General features: G+C 43.0%; 2 protein-coding genes across 2 annotated transcripts in view; one reads left to right on the top strand and one right to left on the bottom strand.

The window, feature by feature from the left end:
- Window positions 1-1,562, bottom strand: part of endos (endosulfine alpha) — a 12,541-nt gene extending 10,979 nt beyond the window's left edge. Inside the window, exon 1 of the mRNA XM_043028869.2 lies at window positions 1,347-1,562. Within this exon, the coding sequence (XP_042884803.1) occupies window positions 1,347-1,433 (87 nt within the window). The 5' untranslated portion in view covers window positions 1,434-1,562. The remainder of the gene's footprint in view (window positions 1-1,346) is intronic.
- A 373-nt stretch (window positions 1,563-1,935) lies between these two features.
- Idh3a (isocitrate dehydrogenase [NAD] subunit alpha, mitochondrial) lies at window positions 1,936-13,488 on the top strand. Its single transcript, XM_043028858.2, has 4 exons — window positions 1,936-2,087; window positions 11,224-11,352; window positions 11,510-11,910; window positions 12,048-13,488. The coding sequence occupies exons 1-4, from the start codon at window positions 1,956-1,958 to the stop codon at window positions 12,571-12,573; spliced, it is 1,188 nt and encodes a 395-aa protein (XP_042884792.2). The 5' UTR covers window positions 1,936-1,955; the 3' UTR covers window positions 12,574-13,488.
- The last annotated feature ends 4,685 nt before the right edge of the window (window positions 13,489-18,173 follow it).

Genomic DNA, 18,173 nt, shown 5'->3' with positions numbered 1-18,173 from the left:
TGATATACAACTAAAGTTTGTTGACCTTTGCCAGAGAGCAGACAGGCGCAGAAGCCATGCATGTACTTCAGTAATGGACATGCGTTAATATTAGGTTCCTGATAATCCCTTGGTAAGCATTTCTAACCTCTCATACCCAGAGGTGGGAGGCCGAATATTAGAAAACATACTAAAATAAACAGAGTTAACTTGTTAACGCCAGGTGACTGGGCACATAGTGCTTGCCCGCAGCCAGTGCTGGCGTTTGGCTTACACTCTTGAAACATCCTGGGGTTTCAACCATTTGGAACCAAAAAAGCCACATCAGCAACTGGGTTAATAGAAAACCATATCAAAAGTCAAACGGTAGTGGATAATTTTTCCAGATCTTATTAAAAAGAGCTCAAGAAAGCCAAAAGTGGCGGTAATAAAGAACAATAAATATTACCGATTATAAAAAACTGCATAGAGTAAAGAACTAATTTCTACACACATTTCTTTCTGATTTTGTCTTGTTCTTAGCACAGATATCAGGCAATTTCATGCACCATTTGATGTGACTTTATTCATTATGGAGTGCAGATAGTTTCACTTTGTATATATAATAGCTCCCTCACAATAATAATTTGTTTCTGCATGGCAAGATGGAACCATCTATTTTTCCCACAAATTTTGACGAGGAACTTTTCTGTGCATATTCTGATGTAACATGCACAGCACAAAAAAATCTAGTCTAGTATGAATTTACACATCAAACAATGACATAGCCTCTATACTTGGTGCTCAGACAGAGCTTGTAGAATTCCCTGGTAACTTCCTGCCAACCGAGGATCCAGACCTACCTCTCTTGCCAGAATATATGTGGTAGAGCTTTGTTGGCCTTGCCAGAGCATGCAGCATGCGGGACACAGTAACACTTCATAGGGTCCTATTCTGAATGATTACTTCATAAAGCCTCATGTCAAACTATTGGTTAAATCAGAAATTATAATTTATCCTGAGAATTTATCTCCAACCACTCAGGTGACCAACTTCATTAGTTTCAGTGTATAAAAAAAACATCTATATATGTTCCTAAACCTCAAAAGAGAATATTCAAACATAAGAAAAGTACTGACAGAATTTATCTATAACCACATTAAAAAATATAAAAAATAAACAATAAAACATTGTGCCGTTTTCTCTTCATTAAAGCTCTGCTGATAATTAACCGCCTTCATTGCATAATCATTCCTACTCAATATAAACATCAATTTATAATTGTGGTTACTGTCTCGATAAAATTTTGACAAAAAGCCCGAACTCCCTAAATATTTACGCCAATAAGTGGTTTGTTTTTGCATCCATATTGGCTCTCTTCCCTTCACCTCTTTCTTTTCCTCTCCTCCTTCTGGCGACTGCTCTTCCACTTTCTCAAGAGCTCCACTCTCCACTTTCTGCTCGGTGTCCGACATCGTTAGTCCAATAAATGTGCTATCGAGGGAGAAGGAGACGGTTAAATTGACGTTGCAAAGCGAATAGGAGTGAAACTTTTGGTTACACTCAGATGTGGAGTGTCACCGTCTGCTAGCAAATCCTTCGGGAACGAAATGTTTTTTTAGCTTTTTGTACCTATGTGTACTATTTACTGTAGATTAAATATTATTAAATGATTATTGATATTATGTCTGACAAATTTTGTATTTTTTTTTTTTAATACTATGGGTTTGCTGTAACCGCTGATCAATAAGACTGCGTCCGAAACTATTGAAAAGATGAAATATATGAAGACTTATTTCCTTATTTACGTTAAAAGTTATTTGGTAGACTATGTAAGGCAAAGGGATAAGGAGTTTACGCTAATTAAGTGATATATTCAGATAACGCGGAACGGAAGTATGAATTGCAAAAAAAAAAAAGTCATTGCAACATTTTCCCTATTCCCTATTTCCAATTGTAAACCTGCTAAGACGAAATAATTAGCATTTCCAACATACATGATTTTACCTCATATTTACGATAGGTCCATAAATCCCCGAAACCCAACCAAAACTAAGCAGAAGCCTCGAGATGCCCTAATCAGTAGGAGACTGACCGGCATCATGGCAGGACGAGTGACGAAATCTCTGGTGAGAACTATTTTTTTCTCTTTTCGATGTGTAACGCTTAGGGCATCGTGGTCCTTTTCTATTTGAAGTGAAATGCCCGTTCGTCAAAGGACGACCTTTAATTTGAATATGCAGAGGGAAATATCGGCCGTTTGTAGAGGTCACCTTGCACAGAATAGGTCGCCCCGCCGGATGTTTCATTTTTGTTTTGTGAATTAAGTAAACGAGATGCAGGCTTATGGTGTGTGAATTATCACGTGGTTTTATATGATTCCCATGAGCTTCGGATTTATAGGAAGGATGATGGAATGGTAATAAACGAAGATTATGTCCTAAAGATTGATGTATGGGGCTTCGAGGTGCAATCCCTTTAAAAAGTAAAATTCGGCTCCATAGGACCTCCGATTCCCACTTACCGATATTTATGACAAGTTAGGTATTTCTTAAGTGCCTTTTGACTATTTTTCTTCGTTTCCCATATTCTTCTCATACCAATAAAGGCATTTTTATTTGCTGGTATTATATTTCCCTTGCTGCTATTTATAGTCTTTCGTACTATAGATGTCCTTGGCAGACCTCAGAAATGTCCTGTTTTCATAAGTGGTTCTTAATTTTCTGATATTCGGATGGTTATTAGCATTGCATAAATTTGGAAAGCTAACATTTGCAGACACTTACGGAGTCCCAGCCTCACAGTTGGGTCAGCACAAGCTTTAACTCATGGACTCAAGTTTCAGAATTCCACTATCATTTCAATATGTAATTAATCCATTGATGATGGGAGTCCATGTGCATATGCACTGGCCAGTAGCATTTTACTTTATGATATTTTTGACAAGTTAGCAGTACTAACAATACTAATAATGCTAATACTGACAATACTAGCAATACTAACCTCACCTGTTTAACCCATTGCAGACGGGGATAAATTTGCTTGCCCAGCCTCCAGGATAGGTTTTATTTTAGAGAGAGACTGCTTGAAGCAGTATAATTTGAATCATCCCACTTTTCTGTGTGTGTGGGGTGGGGGGGGTGTGTCGGGGGGGGGGGGTGGGGGGGGGGGGGGGGGGGGGGCGGAATGGAATATCAAGTCATGGTCTTGTAAAACTAGAGCAGTTTTTGTTTTGATTTTTTTGTTTGTTTTAATGAGTTTAGAGCTTATAAGTGGCCAGATATTGACAGGCTTCTTATCATTGCTGCACGGTATGACTAAAAATGTAGTAATTATCCATATTAGCGCATTATTTCCTTTAACAACTCACATGTAAATGATAGACTTCATTGCTGTTTTAAGGGAACCAAAGTATAACCATTATGAGTTTTTTGTATTTTTCACTAGTGAGTCCATAACGAAATATGAACACATCACAGCCGTATTCTTTGACGTTTTATCAGCTGCGTGTCGTGGCGCATTTCATTTCACTGTTATGTCCATGTCGTGTTCCATACAAGGTAACGAATGCAGTAATCTAGTACAAAAAGCCGATAGCCAGTTTGCGGCAGATGGCTTCAGCGTTTACCCACACCGTTCCAAAGTTAACAGTGTTTTCGGAGAAATGACACTGTCCAAACTACAAATTCATAAGAGAAACAACAAAATCATAGAGACCCCACTAACTATAAGCATACTTCAATTACTTGCGTATGAGAAATCAGAGCGATGTAAACTTGTTTCTCCTAGTTTAAAAGAGAATTGACAAACACATTTCAAAACGATAACCTGCTAATCAGTTGGTAATACACTCTACTCTACGCTCGAATTCAAAACAAATGGTGAATTGCGCGATTGGATCGTGTGTTCGTTATGAACAATCTTCCTTAAATTTAAACCTCTTTGTATATACGAGTAACATAATTATGCGCATTTCTTAATATTCAACATACTATAATTATGTAGATTTAATGTATACATATTTCTCATATTAATATCAGATATTCTTTAGAAAATTTTACGTCCCTGAACTACTTTTTACCATTCATTTTAACTTCAACTCTTCCTTTTCGAAAAGTCCGCCAAAAGGTAAACAAACTCCTAAATCAGCAGAGAAATCCTATGTTTTCCTAAAAGAGTTTGTAATTCCCGTGGCTAGGACAATGATGCGTAATATAACCAATAGAGGTATTACTTTTCATAACGTATTAATGCTCATATGAAGTATTTGGTAAGAAAAAGGTACAGTAAAAATATGATTTTTTTCACTTCGTGTAAACTTCTGTGACAAGCCTACCCCCCTTGCCACAAGTTTCCAACGATTGGTTCCAATACTTTCCACGCATTTGCCACGAATTTTGCCACGCTTTTGCCGCGAACCCCGCGCTTCTAAATAAGGAAGATTCGCGGCATGTTGTCATGTCATGTGACTACGGCGCGCTTAGGACTTAGAGTTAGGCTGCAAGAACCACCTACAAAAAAGATAACAAGAAGAGGTAGGGATAAAAAAAGAGGAATGAAACCTGAGCTTGTGACTGTGAGTCCACAGTGAAAAGGCATCCATATTGGCACAGGAGTACATTTTAGATCACTGTATGGATTGAGTCACCTTCCTCTTCTCTTTCTGCCCTGCACACATCCTATCATCGGTGGTACTATTTTGAGAAAGAGTATGTCAACATAGTGTGTCATTGCTCTATAAAGATAATGCTTGCTAGAGACTGTGGATGGGTGCCATTCAAGGCTCTCTCTCCTGCTGGTGCTAGGAAAAAGTGGTGCCATCTAGGTTTTGAATGTTAGGCTAGCACGATGTTACGGTAATTATAGTAATTATGACTGCAGTATTCATCATCACTCATTCATTTTTCATAGCAAAATAAAATAGCACAGTGATTCAAAATCCCCGAACGTCATGTACGTCATGACGCCCGTCGTCAGGCTAAAGCTCCTACGTCATGTATGTCATGACACTCGTCCGCAATGGGTTAATCCCTTGAATTTCCCCACAAACAAAAATTATTATGATTGTCATTTTTATTACTGTCACAAAGTCGACAAGAACAATGGTAATGATAATGCTAGTAACAATAAAGGGGGTTATGAAAATGAAAGAAATTGTCTGGTAAGGTCAGGTAAGGTTAGGTAGGCCTACTAATTGACTCCTTGTAATTAGGTTGTGGAACTATCATTGTAAAACAAGAGTATCATTGTTAATCATTTATTGATGTTGAGGAGGGCAGTGTACAGATGGGGCCGCGATATTCTGGGGGCCAAAGGGTGACTGTTTGGTGTTTGGGTTCGATCGTGGTTTGGAGGGTGTTCGGATGCGGGTCGGCTGGAGTCGGGGCGAAGGAGAAGAGAGCGGCGCCGGACGGGCCGGAGCAGGCAGCAGGAGCAGGAGACGGAGAAGGAGCCAGGGAGCAGGCGAAGGAGAAAGGCGAAGGCGACGGAGAAGGATTGAGTAGACGGCTCCGGGCGCACGGCGAAGGAGGAGACGGCGCCTGGCCGGGACCGGCGAAGGGAGACGGCGCCGGCGCGGCTACGTGGGGAGCCGGCGCCGGCGCCGGCTCAGGCGACTTGCGACATCGACGGAGAAGGCGAAGGGAAAGGCGAAGGAGAAGGAGCGGAGGCGGAGCCGGAGGCGAGGATCAGAAGGCGGCGCGGAGGCCGGATAGGCGGCGCAGGCGCGCAGGCGGTGCCGGCTCGCAGGCAGGCGAAGGAGCAGAGGAGAAGAAGGAGAAGAATGAGCAGCAGCAGGCGCCGGCGCACGGCGAACCGGAGGAGCAGGCGAAGAAGGCGGAGACTCGGCGACACGCCGCGCGAGAGGCGGAGAAGGAGAACTAAACGGAGAAGGAGAAAAGACGGCGCCGGCGAAGACGGCGCAGGAGCAGGAGCGGAGACAGGAGAGCATGGCGGCGAAGAGGTGGAGCACGGAGGCGGCAACGGAGGAGCCGGCGCACGAAGGAGAGAAGGAGGGCACGACGCAGGCGCCTGCCTGAAGTGTGAGTCTCTTGTCCTTCTAGCTGATCGGGAGCCGGAAGACGCGCAGCAGGAGGAGACGCGTCAGAAAAGGCGGGGAGACGGCAATAAGAAGGAGGAGAAGGAGAAGAAGGCGACGCCGGGCGCCGAAGAAGGGAGCAGGAGGAATAAGGAGCCGACCGGAGCCGGAGAAGCCGGCGCCGGATAACGGAGCAGAAAGGGCAGCCGCAAGAACAAGAAGGAGAAAGAACAAGACACCAGAAGCAGAAACGAGAAGCAAAGACCGAAGACCCAAGCCGGCTGGCGCCGCAGAAGGACCGCCGGGAGGGAGCCGCACGCACGAAGACGCCCGCAGCGACGAAGACGAAGGAGAAGACGCAGCTGGCGGCGAGGAGATACGAGAAGCGGGCGCGGACGATGGAGACGACGACGGACGCGGGCGGGGACGGAGCAGACGACCCGCACGCGGGAGGTCAGCCGCGGGGGAGGCGAAAGAAGACGAGGGAGGAGAGACGACTTCCGAAGAAGACGGAAGCAGACCGCCGACGAAGACCGGCAAGAAGAAGACAGAACGAGAAGCAGAAGACGAAGAAGAAAGAGAAGAAGGAAGAAGAAACGAGAAGAAGAAGACGAAAGAGGAAACGGAAGAAGAACGAAGGAGACGAGTAAGAAGCGAATTGAAAAGAGACGAAAAGAGAAGCAGCAGAAAGAGAAGGAAAGAGAAGCAGACGAAGAGCGAAAGAGAACGAGAAGACAGAGAAGAAGGGAGCGAAGAAGAAAGAGAAAGAAAGAGACAGAAGAACGAAGATAAGACAGAGAAGAAGAAGAAAGAAGAAGAAAGAGAAGAAGACGCCAGCGAAGACCGAGCACGGAAGAAGAAGAATAAGCCTCGAAGCCTAAGAATACGAAAGAGCCGCCGAAGAAGAAAGCTAAGACGAAGACCGCCGAACGGCGACTGAGAAGACAGAGAAGCAGACGACAAGAGCAGTAAGACGAAGAATCGACAATCCGAAGAGCCAGAAGAGAAGCGCAGAGAAAGAGACGAAGACTAAGCCGCCACCAGAGCCGAAGCATCGAAAGACGACGAAGAAGCAGAACGAGGCCGAAAGAGAAGAAGAACAGACAGAGACGAAGAAGAAGACAGAGCAAGCAAGGAAGAAGAAGAAGGCAGCCCGAGATCAGACCCGAAGCAGCGGCAGCGCGCCGCGCGAATAAGAAACGCGCGACAAGACGACGAAAGAGACGATAGAGAAGACCGAGCACGCGCCGGCAAGAAGAAACGCAGGGAAGACGAAAGCGAAGCCGACCAGAGCAAGTGACACGAGAAGCGAAGAAGCGAACGTAGCCGGACGGAATGAAAGCGCCAGTGGCAGAAGACGCACGACGAAGAATGCACAGAAGCAGCAGAAGACACGCGAAGCCGAAGACGAATCAAGGAGAAAGAGAAGACGACGAACACGAGAAGAAGCAGAAGATGACGAGAGAAGTCGCAGAAAGTACGACGCGGAAGAAAAAGCGAGGACGACAGAAGAAGGGCGACGCCGTAGAAGCAGAGAAAGCGCCTCCTACCCCGAAGCGACGCAGACGCCGCATCGCCGCCTCTCAGCAGCCTTCGCAGCACGTGCCTCTGATGACGCAATACAAGACGACGAACCGCCACACTGCCGCCGTCCGCCGCCTTAATCATGCACTCCCGCGCACATTCGATCCTCCCTCTCCTCAGCTCCTCCTCCTCCTCTTGCTCTACTTCTCCTCCTCTCCTCTTCTTCTCCTCCTCCCTTGCTTCTCCCTCCCCTCTTGCTTCTTCCTCCTCCTCACCTCGCGCCTTCCTCCGCTCCTCCTCCTCCCTCCTCCTCCTCCGCCTCTCCTCCTCCTCCTCCTCCTCTTTCTCCTCCCTCCTCCGCCTCTCCTCCTCCTCCTCCCTCTCACCTCCTCTCTCCTCCCTCTCCCCTCCCCCCTCTCCTCCTCTCCTCCTCTCCTCCCTCTCCCTCTCCTCCCTCTCCTCCTCCTCCCTCTCCTCCCTCTCCTCCTCCTCCCCTCCTCCCTCCCTCCCCTCCCCTCTCCTCCCTCTCCTCCTCCTCCCTCCCCTCCCTCTCCTTCCTCCTCCCTCTCCTCCCTTTCCTCCTCCTCCACTCCGCCCTCTTCCTCCACCTCCTCCTGCCTCCCCTCCTCCCTCCCTCCTCTCCTCCCTCCCTCCCCTCCTCCCTCCCTCCTCCTCTCCTCCCTACCTCCTTCCTCCCTCCCTCTCCCTCCGGTCGCTGTCCCCTCTCCCTCCTATCCTCCTCCTCCTCCTCCTCCTCCTCCCTCTCCTTCTCCTCCTCCCTCTCCTGGGGATCCCCGACTCGCGCGGTGCTCCCTCCATCCTCCTCCGTCCCTCTCAACTCCTCCTCCTCCCCGCCTCCTGCCGTTCCTCCATCCCTCCTTACCTCCTCCTCCTCGTCCTCCGCCTCCTCTGCCTCTCCTCCTCCTCCTCCTCCTCTCTCCTCCTCACGCTCCTGCTCCCCCTCCCTCCTCCACTCCTCCACTCCTTCCCTCCTCCTCCCTCTCTCCTCCCTCCTCTCCTCCCTCCTCCATTGGGTCCTCCTCCCTTCTCCTCCTCCTCCTCTCTCCTCCCTCTCCTCCTCCTCCTCCCTCTCTCCTCTCCTCCTCTCCTCCCTCCTCCTCCTCCTCCTCTCCCTCCTCCTCTCCTCCTCCTCCCCTCTCTCTCCTCCCTCTCCTCCTCTCCTCCTCCTCCTCCTCCTCCTCCTCTCCCTCCTCCTCCACCCTCCTCCTCCCTCATCCTCCCCTTCCTCCTCCACCCTCCCCTCCACCCTCCACCCTCATCCTCCCTTTCCTCCTCCTCCCTCCTCCTCTCCTCCTCCTCCCTCCTCCTCCCTCCTCCTCCTCCCTCCTCCTCCTCTCCTCCCTCCTCTCCTCCTCTCTCCTCCTCCAACCTCCTCTCCTCCTCGGGCCTCCTCCCTCTCCTCCTCCTCCCCTCCCTCATCCTCCCTCTCCTCATCCTCCCTCCCTCCTCCTCCTCATCCTCCTCCTCCTCTCCCTCCTCCTCCTCCTCCCTCCTCCTCCTCCTCCTCCTCCTCCTCCTCTCCTCTCCTCCTCAACCTTCACTCCTCTTCTCCTCCTCCACTCCTCTCCTTCTCCTCCTCCTCCTTCCTCCCCTCTTCCCCTCCTCCCCTCCTCCTCCTCCTCCTCCTCCTCCTCTCCTCTCCTCCTCCTCTCCTCTCCTCTCCTCCTCTCTCCCTCCTCCTCCTCCTCCCCCTCCCCCTCCCTCCTCCTCTCTCCTCCTCTCCTCCCTCTCCTCCTCCTCCTCCTCCTCCTCCTCCCCCCTCCTCCTCCCTCCTCCTCCTCCTCTCTCCTCTCCTCCTCCTCCTCCTCCTCCTCCTCCCTCTCCTCCATCCTCCTCCTCATCCTCATCCTCCTCCTCCTCCTCCCTCTCCTCTCCTCCCTCTCCTCCTCCTCCTCCCTCTCCTCCTCCTCCTCCTCCTCCTCCTCCTCCCTCTCCTCCTCCTCCTTCTCCTCCTCTTCCTTCTCCCCCCTTCCCCACACTCCTCACCCACCCCCCTCCTCCCCTCCTCCTTCTCCTCCTCCTCCTCATCATCATCATCATCCCCCGTCCCCCATCCTCCATTATTTTTAGGAATAGTAGATACTTGGTTAGCATCCCTGCATCTCAGACTCCTGCCCCACTCACATGATAATCCATTTTCCTAGCCTTCACATATTAGTAAACAATGTCTATGCATTTCTTTGTGCCTTTTGGCATGCCAAACTTTCCAATGTCAAGGCATTCATTTTGACTAAAATAACCCTTTCTTGGGGAGGGGTGTTTTAATGGTACTTATAATACTTACAAATGTTTTGATTGAGAAAAAGTATACCATTCTGTTATGACATTACATATGGCTGTGACTTAAAGGCCTGAAGTATCTTCTTAGTTTTTTTGTCTGAATTGTGTTAAAGAAAAAAAAGAACTTTTTCAATTGTCTTGCAAAACAAACTGTAAATATTATTTGATTATGGCATATGAACACCTAATGTCAAGTAATTTATATGAGAAATGGTGATTTTTTATTTGATAATATGAATGAAAGGTTTAACAAATGTCTCATGGTCATCCCATCTATTGCAGTAGCATAGTGTTTCATTTTACAAAAATATTTAAAGCTTATTAGTTATTGAAAACATAAATTGATAATTAGGGACCATGCATAAGATTGTGAAGTAGATAAAGTAAGACAAACATATATGGTTGTCAACCTAAATCCTTGTAGTTAGGCTTATGAGGTATGAAGACTTGTAATAGTGAATGTGCATTTCTAGAAAAATTGGAGGGAATTCCACTTTATTTAGGGAGCCTAAAAATTTGGGCGTTGAAAATAATCCATGATATAAATACACAATAAAAAAAAATAAAGACAATCCAAGAATTTGCCAATGACATAGGACATATGTGTTTAGGCTTCAGATTTTTTATTTTGCCTTTACAGATAATAATACTGCTGGTGCTAATGCCGTTATATGACAGAAGTTCTTTAATTGTCTGTAATATTATTGGAAACAAACTTTGTGATCCTGTTAGGATGCTTTATTAACCCTATGACGACGGTGCGTCACACCCATGTGACACAGCTAAATTCCTGATGCCGGGGTGTCATGCCAGTGTGAGGTTTCCAATGCAATGCGGCTTAGGGGTTTTCACTTAGCGTGTGCCCTGTCGGGAAAGGGTTAACATATATAGTAGAAAGACTTCAAACAACAGTTTTATTCTTTAGACAGTATAGTATATGTCATATGGATGTGGACAGAGTTTAAGACTATTCTAAGAAAAAAAGGTTCTTAATAATGCACACCCAGATTTTGTTTTGTATTTGAGTCTTGTCAATAGAAGATTATACATAACTTTCAGAGCATTTTATAAGAATTTGTTCATGATTCATACTTTCATTATCTATTTGTGAAAATGATTAACCCTATGACGATGGTGCGTCACACTCGTGTGACACAGCCAAACTCCCGATGCCGGGGCATCATGCCAGTGTGACGATTACAATGCAATATTGCAATCGCCCGGCATAGGGGTCTTCGCGTAGCGAGTGCCCTGTCGGGAAAGGGTTATTACTCCATTGGCCATATATAACTTATTTTTAAGTGTGATTATATCGAAACATCCTGTTTGTGCTATTTCATATGCTTTAGGGTATGATGATAACAGTTTTAAGGTTTGGTTAATTATGATTTTCATCTTTACAGCTTAACTTTGTTCGCTCAGCTGGGATTCGCCAGTTCAGTAGTGATGTCCGCACAGTGACCCTAATCCCAGGAGATGGTATTGGACCAGAAATCTCGGCTGCAGTTCAGCAGATATTTTCTACTGCAAATGTAATACTCTCTCTCTCTCTCTTTTTTTTTTTTTACTTCATTTTTGTTTATTCACATTTTATAAATGTAAGTAATAATTCTGTTATATATACTTTTCAAGGGCTGTGTAAATGCTGTTAATACAAGCTTTTGTTTAATCTTTTTCTTATACTTGCAGGTTCCCATTGCCTGGGAGGAGGTCGATGTGACACCAGTGAAAGGCCCAGACGGCAAATTTGGCATCCCACCAGCTGCCATTGAGTCTGTGAACAGAAATGGAATTGGACTGAAGGGACCCCTTATGACACCAGTTGGCAAAGGTCATCGTTCTCTTAACCTTGCCATCCGTAAGGAGTTCAGTCTTTATGCCAATGTACGTCCTTGCAGAAGTATGGAGGGATATGAGACACTGTATAAAGATGTGGATGTGGTAACAATCCGTGAGAATACAGAAGGAGAATACTCGGGAATTGAACACGAGATTGTGGATGGTGTTGTTCAGAGCATTAAGCTCATCACAGAACCAGCATCCAGGCGTGTAGCAGAATATGCTTTCCAGTATGCACGCAACAATGGCAGGTATGTATTACTAAAAAAAAAGAAGTAATCATCTTTGTTACTGTTTTGCTTCAGGATATTTCCTGTTATAATTGTTCTACACATTTTGAATAGATTTTACTTTGTAGAATTGCTGATAACAAATATGCATATTGCAGATCAAAAGTAACTGCTGTGCATAAGGCCAACATCATGCGCATGTCTGATGGCCTCTTCCTGCGATGTTGCCGAGAAGCTGCTGAAAAGAATCCAGACATCAGGTTTGAAGAGAAGTATTTGGACACTGTGTGCCTGAACATGGTACAAGATCCCTCACAGTATGATGTCCTTGTGATGCCCAACTTGTATGGTGACATTCTATCTGACCTTTGTGCTGGGCTGGTTGGAGGTCTTGGCCTGACCCCATCAGGAAACATTGGTGAAGGAGGAGCTGTATTTGAGTCTGTCCATGGAACAGCTCCTGATATTGCAGGTCAAGACAAGGCCAATCCCACGGCCCTCTTGCTGTCAGCTGTCATGATGCTGCGCTTTATGGAGCTCCATAATCATGCTGCTGTTATTGAGAAAGCCTGTTTTGAGACCATAAAGGAGGGCAACTTCCGTACAGCTGATTTAGGTGGTTCTGCCAAGTGTTCAGAGTTTACAGGAGAGATTTGTAAGAAGATTGAAGAAATGAGCGGTTAGAACTTGGGGCAAAGGTTGATATTTTTAGTAGTTGGCTTAGATATAATGATAAGAAGGATGAATTTATGAAAAAAAGGAAATTGACAAGTAAATGAGATGATGATATGAGCAGTATGAAGTAGATTACATTATACTTAGGTGGTCTAATGGTAGCAACTTATATTTTTGGTGAATTTCGGTTAGTTCAAGGTTGTCTTTTTATAATAAAGGGTGCTTATCATATATTGATGGAGCAAGTGATCTCAGTAGGGGTCTGACACACGATAGGATCATGACCATTTTCTTTGTTCTCATTCATTCTTCCAGTTTTTTGCCTCTGTAAAGTATATTTTTTTGTATGCAGTCTCTATTTTTGAACAACTTCTCATTTCATTTGCAGTCTCTATTTTTGAACAACTTCTCATTTCATTTCCAAATTTCTATGTATTGTTACAGTCCTATCTGTGTGAGCGTGGGTGCACACACGCATGCGCGCACGCACACACACACACACACACACACACACACACACACACACACACACACACACACACACACACACACACACACACACACACACACACACACACACACACACACACACACACACACACACACACACACACATATTCATTCTATACATACATACATACGTTGATACATACATATGAATTACTTGCTTTAATGGGTTGAAGAGGGAATACACAACAGATATTTGATATACTTATAAGGAAACATAGTTTTCTCTTTGCATTTAAGTGTTAAGTACTTTTTAGAAAAAATCAAAAAGTTCAAGTACTGTTCAATATTAGTTGAGTTGAAATTGGACCAGTAAGTCAGTAAATTCCATGTAAGTTAATTAAGTTGACTACCTAAATATTGTTTATTGTAAATAGTATATTTATGATCTGTACAGTAATAAAATTTTAAATATGACCAGTTTTCTCATTTCCGTATTGAAACCAATGGAAAGGAAACTTTGAAGTAGGTATAAAGGGAAATTAATTTTGAGTAAATCCCTTACACACAGTAAGGGATTTAAGCTACATCATAGAGGTGAAGGTGAGATGGTACAGTTGTAAGAAAGACCATTACTATATTGGGAACTTCAGTGTACACAGTAGCCAGTTCTTCCATTATTCAAGATCATTGAAATACAAAGGAACCTCTTTTTCTGGGATTCCCCATGGCATAATGCTAGCAAGAAACCAAGAGATATCTTTAGCAAGCAATTAATAAATTCTTCCAGTGAAAGATATAAGAAAAGAGTATAAGAATTCAACTGAGCATTAATATCAAGTATGGCTTGAGTGATCTCTGGTAATGTGTAAGTACATAGGAATCAGTTATGAGGAAAGTATCCCCATAGTTGCTATAGCTTGTTGGTACCTTCACTTCCTTAGGGAATCTAAGCTAACAATTCACTGGCAATATCATTTGACATTATTATTTAATTTCAGGTAAATTATATTCCACATACAAGGCGAAAACCAGTCACCATATGCTAAATTCTCCCAGAAGCCTCTATGCTCTTCGAAAATATCTTAAAAGCCATTGAAATTATTGTTAGTACCCCCTCTTTCATCCCTAAAAAGTCCGTATCCATTTGTTCACTTTCTGATTACTAATCAGACCTGTTCTGTATGATAGTATTAGAAATGGGAAACAGAAAATAAACCATTTTTGAAACAGTTTTGAAAGATGTTAGTAGGTCAAACGTGAATTACTTTTTGATCAGTCAAAAGCAACATCGTTTTTCAATGAATCCTGGCAGTTGAAAATAAATAGAAACAAATGAGACCAAACATAAAATGGGCAACAAACCATCATGGATGTTTTTTTTTTTTTTTATATAGTTGATAAAACTAAAAAAAGGAGAGGTAAAGTGCTTAAAGTGACAGTCATTAGATAGTAAAACCAACAAGCCTCAGGCCTCTTCTAGACTTCTGTCGATTTTGTAAAGATTCGAGGATTGTAAACAATATTAACATTTTAATGCAATATATGATGATATTTACTGGCTTGTAATATGTTGAGGTGATTGACATTGCCAAAGTAGAGTGGCTGTTTACTTGAGCACACCCTTCTCTTCTGTATTTGAGGCATGTGGTGTTTTTTTTATGTTAATACGATTGGCTGTTGTCGCTATATATATATATATATACACCATGGCCTGGTGGAATGTTACCTAAAGCATATGATATTCGGGCACGGGAAGAGGACTAGTTCCCTTAGGCCCTTTTGGTCTTGAAACGGTAGGCCAAAGGCTAGTAAGGGGCTAAGGACATCTAACTTAGGTAGAATTGGAAATGAAGGTGAAGAAAGAAAATGATAGAGAGAGAAAGGGAGAGAGCGAGTGTGTGTATGGAAAAGAGAGAGAGAGAGAGAGAGAGCGAGTGTGTGTATGGAAAAGAGAGAGAGAGAGAGAGAGAGAGAGAGAGAGAGAGAGAGAGAGAGAGAGAGAGAGAGAGAGAGAGAGAGAGAGAGAGAGAGAGAGAGAGAGAGAGTGAGAGTCAAACAAAATTAAGAATTTGTAGATACCAAGGAAGTGCATCCATCTCATTAACTGCCTGACCTGGTTAGTAGTTACAGTACAATAGTTCATATCTTGATTATTAAAGTCATATATATTTTCCTATGTACTACTAAACTGTTATAAAAATTCGCAAGTGCCTGGTCCTGCATGCTTTATTATGAACCTATCAAATCCTATTCCAAATATGAAGGGCAGTAGACCACGAATATGTAGGGACGACTAAAGAGGACCATGGTCACAAAATGTATGAAGCTCATTGCCATTAGGGGTGACTCGTATACTTTATGCCAAGAGAATTCATCTACACACACACACACACACACACACACACACACACACACACACACACACACACACACACACACACACACACACACACACACACACACACACACACACACACACACACACACACACAAATGATATTTTACTGATATATAAAAACAACACGACCACACACTAAAAAACTAGAAAATCTGCGGATTGCTCATTCGTTTTTCACTTATTATTGGTGTGATAAGATTGTGCATAAAATCATGACTGTGTAAGAATATTTCCCGGGAGAATATCCGAGTGATCAGTTAGCACAGTTTGTCACCATTGATACCATTGCTATATCAGTCTATTCCTGCCTTACAGCAGACGGCAGCAGCATCAACGTACACCTGCGTATGAACTAAAGAAATGAACCCCTGAGTTTACATGTACCCAACAGGTGTTTAAAACTGAATATAAACATCTATTATTTTGACATGGAATGACACTGATACAATAAAATTTAAGTACGTCCTAATTCGGATCTCATTTCATTAAAGTTATGCATTTAAGTAAAAACTAAAGTATGATAATAAATTTGTATTACAAGTGTTTCTCCGCACGGCTTCCGCTCCCTCACGTTAGACTGCATGTGGTTTGTGTATCAGAATAGGAGTGCAGTTTGATTGGTATTTGAACTACTATTATGATTTTCATTATGATAATCATAATCGTTGTTATAATGAGAATTGGTACTAGAGTACGAAACGGAAAGGGAGAAAGAGAGACTTTTGTTCCTTGAATTGCTTACAAACAAAGACTCTTGTTTGTTGACTTTTTAGGTATTTCCAGTTATTTCTGAAAACGTGACCTTGTAAATGAATTCCTTTCATAATGTTATAATCTACAACCATTACATTCTTTTGTACTACAAAGATAAATCCAGCAACTGTGTATTCATCATTAGAAATTTACCTACTCTATGTCTGAATTACACATCTACCATGCAGTGAATACGTTGTGTAGCCAAGTCACACAGACACTCTTCCTCGTTTAACTTTGAGATTTGACGTGTGAAGTAAGCCATCATACGATGAAATCGGGCCTATTGTTTGCCCCGTGTGAATCATGACCAGAGAACTATTCATGTGTTTCTACCACAAATTTCGTAGACTAAGCTTCTATGGGCCTATTATTTTTCTTTAGATAAAAGAATTGTGAATGCTGTTCAAGCTATTGCTTGTATAATAGGTGCATAATTGTTGAAAATCTGGCAACACTATAAGACGAGTTACATATATGGTCAGGTATGGATGCCGTTATTTGTGGAAGCTGGATCGATCTTCATTGCAGGAAGCAATGCCGCTCGGTGTCACCATAGCATAGATTTTTCTTGGTCGTCTGACACTTCTGGCATACGCTCCGTCTGCGTCTTTTTGTATTTTTGTCACGTTTATCGAATCCATTTTCAGGACATGCGCATTTTTTTTTTCTTTGATATTTGAATATACAAAAAGGATTATATTTTCTCCAAGGAAATCGTGTTTGATAAAACAGACTTTAGAATCTTGCATTCTGTTGCTCCTTCTTCTCTTAATTTTATCTCGTCTCAGCCTTCTTCATAACCCGAACATTTAAAAAAAATAAATAAAACAATAAAAACTAATACCTTTTCCAATGGCCATCTCGGCGGGAAATTCGAATGCCTGTCAATGTCAGACCTGCGGTATCATCTTTATGTTCATTTTTAACAGTGATCTACTATATCTAATGTAATTTTCTACGATAAAAGAAGGCAAATTTCCTTATAACGGCAAAATTCGACTATATTTTTCGCAGTCCTATAACACTGACACTTCCAGTGATAAATCATTATGAAAAGAAAAATGGAAAGGAGAACAGTCAGTGCAAAATGAACAATTGTTTCACCATAACTATGCCGCTCCTCCTTAACCAATGCAATTTCAAAATCTCTATTTAGGCATTCTCTACTTATGACTTTTATTACTATCATCAACTCGTAAATGAAAGCAAAAGGACTCGAGAATCGAACCCGAGTCCCCCGTCACGAAGACAGGTGCTTTGCGTCTTGCGCCGTCTTGGATTTACTCTCAAGGTGCTATTTGAGGTTCTCAATCTGCAAGACATGTCCGTTTCTGTTTTTGGATGTATTTATTTCTAGTATACGTTTAGTTTATATGCTTTATGTGTGTGTGTGTGTGTGTGTGTGTGTGTGTGTGTGTGTGTGTGCGCGCGCGAGAGCGACAGACTATGCATAATTTATCGTAATTAAGTGAATGCGTACTATTTGTAATTAATAGATTAATTATTAAGTAAAAAAAAAAAATTACAAGTTGCAGTATTTTTAACTGTGGAGGAGCGTCACCTTCATTGTTACTGTGGGCCCTTTTGTTTTCATTTGAAAATCATTTTTGACTCGAAACGTATGCTGCTTTAGAGCCATTTGTAACAAGCTATCATTTCATAACGATTATTGGTATTGAATCATTACTCTTGATACTATTATCATAATTGTCCTCTTAACTACCATTATCAGTATCATTGTTATTATTATCATTATCTTTACTAATATTACTATCATCTGTATTATAATTATTGTTATAATCATGATTGTCATCATTATAATTTTTGCTACTGTTATAATCATAATTTATGAGAAAAGGGGATGTGTATTTGTTTCAATGTAACGATGTTTCATGAAAGAATATCCGAATTGTAATTTAGTACATTTCGATATCATTGATAATGTTGCAATAGCAATCTATCCCCTACCTTCTTCTGGTGGTGGCGTTATTGTTGTTTTAAAGCA

This window comes from Penaeus japonicus, unplaced genomic scaffold (assembly GCF_977035675.1).
Source record: "Penaeus japonicus unplaced genomic scaffold, GWHDUDI00000001_assembly GWHDUDI00000012, whole genome shotgun sequence".
Lineage (NCBI taxonomy): Eukaryota > Metazoa > Arthropoda > Malacostraca > Decapoda > Penaeidae > Penaeus > Penaeus japonicus.
This window is presented reverse-complemented; position numbering and strand designations above follow the sequence as displayed.